Genomic DNA, 5,796 nt, shown 5'->3' with positions numbered 1-5,796 from the left:
GTTACCTTGGTTAAAGGAGGATGTGGGGAATTTTCTTACCTGACAACATCACTTATCCAAAGTGTTTTAAGGAAATATATTAAAACTATGTCAATTCCTTGTAGTATTTTTCTAAGAAAATTTTAAGATTGTTACAATTAAAACTAGCTTTAACAAAGCAGCTAAACCTTGGAAAAATGATCCTTTCTGCTTCTTAGCTGTGCAGGCTTTCATGATTTACCCTCTACTTTAGTCTGGATGTTTTTCAGCAACACCTGCGTCATGCAGAACTTAGGGGATTTATGTATACAAAACACATTTTAGAGGCATTTAGAATGTGTGCATGTGTTTTACTGAAGAATGAATGAATAAGCTACTCTGGAAATAGTAGTCAATTGGAATCTCAGGTGTCAAAGCAAGTAGGATTATAAAATGTGCTTCAGAAGAATGTTGAAACTAATTATTTTTTAAGTGTTTAGTTTTTAACCACGTTCTAAAGTAGTGTGGGAGCTACTTTTTTGTGTCTTCTGAGTACCACCGTTAATGATTTTGTAAAAGAAAAGCAAAACAAATTTCAAGCACTGTTTATGGAAGGGAATTTAAGATCAAATAATGCATTGTACAAAACACCAAAGCATTCACTGTTGGTCAAACACTGTAGGGGAACATCATCCAACACAACACTGGCACATGCTAAATGTTACATCCTAATAAATACACATGTAAGCAAACGACAAAAATTACTTTAAAGTAGCTGTCACGGGATCTCTAATAAATTTCTATTACATTGACTAAGATACAAAAAAAATAGTAATAATAATCTTTAGAATAATATGTGTAGTAACAGTAACAACAATTACACTTGCCCACTATACAAATACTCGCTCCATTGATGAGAGACTGCAATTAAAGTCGTTGCCTGTCCTTACACAGCTCTACAAATGCACGGCCATTACATTAACACATCATGGATAATTGCTTTTATTGTAGTTACTTTAAAGTATCCGTTAACAAAACTCAGGAAATTGCCCAAGAAATGGCTTGGTTTGCACATATTTTATCTACTATATTACAGGAGCATCTTAAGCAAGGATGATGCTCTACTCCTCTTGGCACTGTACAGGTAAGTGAAGTAGATAATCTCCAGAATAACTGATACAACAAAGCACACTGCATAGCTACTGTAAATTCTAGCTTCTTACATAAATTATCTGATGTAGACCGAGTATGAACGGTTTGCATAGTGGCAGCAGTAATAGTTCTTCACACTAAGGTTTTCACACTATCCTTAAAATATGGGCAGCTAATATTCAGACGGGCAGCCTGCTTTATAAGAATCCACAAACTTAATTCATATGCCAAATATTGCTCATACATTTAAATTACAGGAGAGATACACTATCACTTTAATTCACATTAATTGCAAAATATACTGATTTACAAAACAATAGTTGTACCAAATATCCATTAGTTTTTTATTTTCAAGGGTAAATGCACATAAGTACATTAAAAAAAATAATCACTGCCATTAAACAAATCCAATTTAAAGCAGTAGAAAATTAGTCAAAAGCAAGTTGTGCTACTTGCTTTGTCCGAAATCACAAGATGAAAAATGCTTTTGAATAATACCGATGCCCAAAATAGATTATATTTCTTCTGATACTGTAAAGACTATTTTATATTTATGAGTTCTTACCAAACATATACATCTATGAGAAAACTGTCACTTTTGAAAGCAAAAGGTATTAGCCAGCAATTAATAAAATTTGAGAGATGCTCAAGAGCTTCAAGTAACTGTGACCATGGAAAAAGCTCCACAGATAAACTCGTATATGTCAAGTCACATCACACTTTTACAGCTGGTGTATTTTTTTTTTCATTAAGAAACCATAAATAGATTAGAAAAAGTGCACTAATTATTGGCAGCCACGGCAAGGTTCTTGCTAATCTTTCTATTTGTGGTCAGAACTGCAACTTAAATTAGGCATTCTGAAGGATTTTTTTGCATGCTTTATATATTTACAAGAAAATGCATTCCCAAGCAAGTAGTAAGCAACACACCATACTAAAGTGCACCTGTTAAATGCATTAAGATAAATGTAAAGTTCCATCAAGTCACTGGATGTAGATCGCTACAGAACTTCACAAGCACTGAGACCTTGAAAATGAAACAGCAATCTAATAAATGCTGTAGTGATGCACAAGCCTAGAGCTTGCTGACCGCACGATTGAGCTGCATTTAATTTAGTTCAGGACACATAAGTATGCTTTTTTATAATAAGCAAATCCTTTCAGGTAAAATTTTCTTTAGCTTACCAACTCCACAATTTAATTTTTTTTTTAATTTGGTAGACAAGACCTTATGAAAATTCGATTAGTTTGTACCTTTCCAGAAAGTTGACCCTAGCATGTCTTGACATTATGCAGGTGCTTTCAGAGAGCAGTCTGAGGGGTTTGTGCCAAGTGAAACTGCTCTCGGTGTTTAATTCTCATTATAATTCCCCTAGCATCTATCACAAAATAGTCAAACACTTATGGCCCTAAGCTACACATTTGTATAAACTTTTATTCATATTACTACTGCAGGGCTATTACTTCAGAGACTATAGCCCTATTCACATTCTTTGATGTCCATACTCTTCTCATTGAACAGCAAACACAACAGTTCTTGTAAGACTGTTTATTGAATTTAACAGTTCAGATGAGTTAAGATGGAGTTTAGATGCAGTTTGTATAAAAAATTCTATCACATAAACTGCAATCAAAAATAACTACAAAATAGTAAGAGACTTACTGAGATCATAAATTTCCTAACATGTAAAACTATACAGTATTTGTGCATGCTTGCTATTTGATTTCCTTCTGAAGAGCAGTTAAAAGGAGATGGTTTGGTTTTTAAAATCTCAAGACAGTCTATGAAATGTAATCATCACATCTCAATTCAAATATACAAGATCAAAACTGGCACAGAGGAACATGTAACTTTTTTCCCAAAAAGTTGAGGCAGCTTTTGTTGAATGGCGTCTGCATCAGTAAATGTTTTATAAACTCTGGTGGCTTTGGATCATCAGAGAGAATCCTTTTTTTTTCTTTTGACATCTTGAAAAACGATTTTCCACAAGTGCAGACAAGTAAGGAGGAAAATAAGTAGCAGCTTGTTTCCTACACACAGCTGAACGCCATGCTCAGCAGTCCAGTGTCTCAAAACAAAAATTAACTTGACATCACAGGGAGGGAGGCATGTCCCCTTCAAGTTACAAGCACGTCTGAGACTTTTCAGGGGAGATGGAAGCAAGCACAAGGGTAAAGCGTAAGTCTACTTTTCATGCATAGGTACTTTGCACCGCCCCTCATCTGGGGCATTTTGTCAGACATCCGAGTTGGAACTGAGGTTTGTTAACCTGGGGTCTGCATTGATCTCGTATCTGTAGTGGTAGCCCTCCATGTGATCCCTACAGGCATCTCTGATGTTGTGCATCCACTTTTTGATTCCTTTTCGGTTCAAGTACAAAACTAGGAGGAATATGGCCCCAATGAGAGCCAAGACTATCCCCAGGAAGACATATGAAGTCTGTAGCTGGGAAGGCAGGTCTATGGGCACGGAGCAGTTCAGATCCGAGCCATTGATCTTCAGCAGGGCTTTGCCCAACATCTTATCAGGAGAGGCACAGGTCAGGGCTTCTTTGCCCTCCACCTGGTCGCTCTCCTTGAGCCAGGCCACCAGGTCCTCGATGGCACAGTCACAGACCCAGGTGTTGTGGCCCAGGACGATGCGCCGGAGCGCGGGCAGGCTGCGGAACTGGGCCAGGGTGCTGTTCCACAGCACACCCAGGGAGTTGTCGCTGAGGTTGAGGCTCTGCAGCCGGCCCAGTCCCTGGAAAGAGACATTTCGCAGGCCCACCAGGGAGTTGTTGCTGAGGTCCAGCTGCCGCAGGGCCGGCAGGGCAGTGAACATGCCGGCGGGCAGCAGCAGCAGCCCGTTGTCGGCCAGCTCCAGGCGGCTGAGGTTGCGCAGGGCCCCGGACTGCAGCAGGGCGGCCAGGCTGAGCAGGACGCCGTGGTCGCGCAGGGCCCCGCGGAGGGCCAGCTCCTCCAGCGGGCTGCCGCCCTCCCCGAAGGCCTGCGGGCTGAAGGAGACCAGCGCGTTGCCGCTGAGGTCCAGCTGCCGCAGGGCGGGCAGGGCGAGGGAGCCGGCCTCCACGGTCCGCAGGTGGTTGCCACTGAGGTTGAGGGAAGCGAGGTCGGGCAGGCGCTGGGCGGGGAAGGCGCCGGCCGGCAGGTCGGTCAGGGGGTTGCCGGTGATGAAGAGGCTGCGCACGTAGGGCGGCAGGTCGGGGGGCACCGCCGTCAGGTTCCTGTTCACGCACTTGACCGTCTTGGCCGGCTCCGAGCACTCGCAGAGGGCCGGGCAGCCGCCGGGCTGAGCCGAGCCGCAGCCCAGCAGGACGGGCAGCAGCAGCCCCAGGCAGAGCGCGCCGCGCCCCGGCATCGCGCCCGGCCCGGCCCCGCGCGCAACTTTTCCCTCCGGGCGCCTCCGGCTCCGGCTTTCTTCGGGGGCAGGCGATTCCCCTCGGGGGCTGGCTCCGCTCCGCTTCCCGCAGCGAGACCTGCGGCAAGGGAGGAAAGGGAGACGGCAGCGGCGAGGGCGGCGCGGCTCCCCTTGCCCGCGCCCACCCGCCCTCCCCCGGCTCGTCCCCCGCCCCCGATACGCGACTCGCTCGGGTGGCCCCGGCCCCGCGGCGGAGCGGGAGAACACGCGGAGGAACAAGTTTTCGCCCACTTCCAGCTCACGCCACCACCTTCCCTCCCACCCGACCGTCGACTCCACCGGAGTAGCGCGGAGGGGGAGGGTCTGACCCGCAGCCACCCACCGTGTCCCGTGGCTCCCCACCTGCCGTCCCTGCCTCGCGGGGCTTTTTCTTCTCCGCTCCGCGGCCGCTACAAACTCCCGCCCCCAAAACCCACCGCGGAGCGCAGCCGAGCCGAGCCCGGTCCCGGACCCCGTCGCTCACCTTCCGCCCCGCGCACAGAACAAACTCCGCCGGAGCTCGCCGCCGACTCCGCGCCCACCCTCGCCGAGCCTGGCCCTGCCTCCGCTGGCAGGAGAAACCAAGCGCCGCCCGGCCAGGGGGAGCCGCCGCCCGCGCCCCGCCCGTCTCCCGCCCGCCGCCCCCGCGCTCCAGCTCAGCCGCCGCTGCCGGGCTGCCTCGCCCGGGAGCCCGCGGGAGGGTGGGCTCCGAGTCCCGTCCCCCGCTGCCCCCGGCCCAGGTGTTGCTGCCGGAGACTCACCTTGCCGCCGAGCGGGGCCGCGCCATGTGGAGCCGCGCCATGCGGGGCTTCAGCTCGGCTCTTTCGGCGCTGAGCGGGTCCCGCCCGCCTCTGGAAGGGAGAGCTCCGCTCCCCGCCTCGCAGCGCCGGACTTGTGCCTGCCTCGCCGCGGCTGCTGGGCGCCGTTCCCCGCGGCTTCCACCGTGGGCGCGCTCGGGCCGGCGGCCGGACGGGGAATCCCGGTGGGTTTCGAGCGGGGGGTGCCGTGCCGGCTGCTGGCGGCCACTGCCCCCCGCCCGCCTACCCAGGGATCGCGTTACGGGAGAGGAGGGAACAACAGCAGCCACAAAATACACCGAGTGAGCTCCAGAGATAAAGCAAAAAAACAAGCAAACAAAGAAACCCAAACCAAAATAACACCAAAACTACACTAAAACCCACCGGGAACTTTAGAGATCCTAAAATAAATAAAATAGTGATTTTTAAGAAAAGAAATGGACTTGCAAATCGGCAGCTCAAGACTGAGACTTAAACTTTATTATGGTGAGG

General features: G+C 48.7%; 1 protein-coding gene across 1 annotated transcript; it reads right to left on the bottom strand.

Moving 5' to 3' along the window:
• Positions 1-561: 561 nt before the first annotated feature.
• Positions 562-5,309, bottom strand: TPBG (trophoblast glycoprotein). The gene is made up of 2 exons (XM_062489837.1): positions 5,269-5,309; positions 562-4,586 (listed from the first exon to the last, which is right to left on the bottom strand). The coding sequence occupies exons 1-2, from the start codon at positions 5,307-5,309 to the stop codon at positions 3,347-3,349; spliced, it is 1,281 nt and encodes a 426-aa protein (XP_062345821.1). The 3' UTR covers positions 562-3,346.
• Positions 5,310-5,796: the final 487 nt, after the last annotated feature.

This window comes from Cinclus cinclus, chromosome 3, assembly GCF_963662255.1.
Source record: "Cinclus cinclus chromosome 3, bCinCin1.1, whole genome shotgun sequence".
Classification (NCBI taxonomy): Eukaryota; Metazoa; Chordata; class Aves; order Passeriformes; family Cinclidae; genus Cinclus; species Cinclus cinclus.
This window is presented reverse-complemented; position numbering and strand designations above follow the sequence as displayed.

Coding starts and splice junctions, on each gene's coding strand:
- TPBG (XM_062489837.1), bottom strand. CDS start 5,309: ATGGCGCGGCTCCACATGGCGCGGCCCCGCTCGGCGGCAAG. Junction 4,587..5,268: donor CGGCCCCGCTCGGCGGCAAG/GTGAGTCTCCGG, acceptor CCCTTGCCGCAG/GTCTCGCTGCGGGAAGCGGA.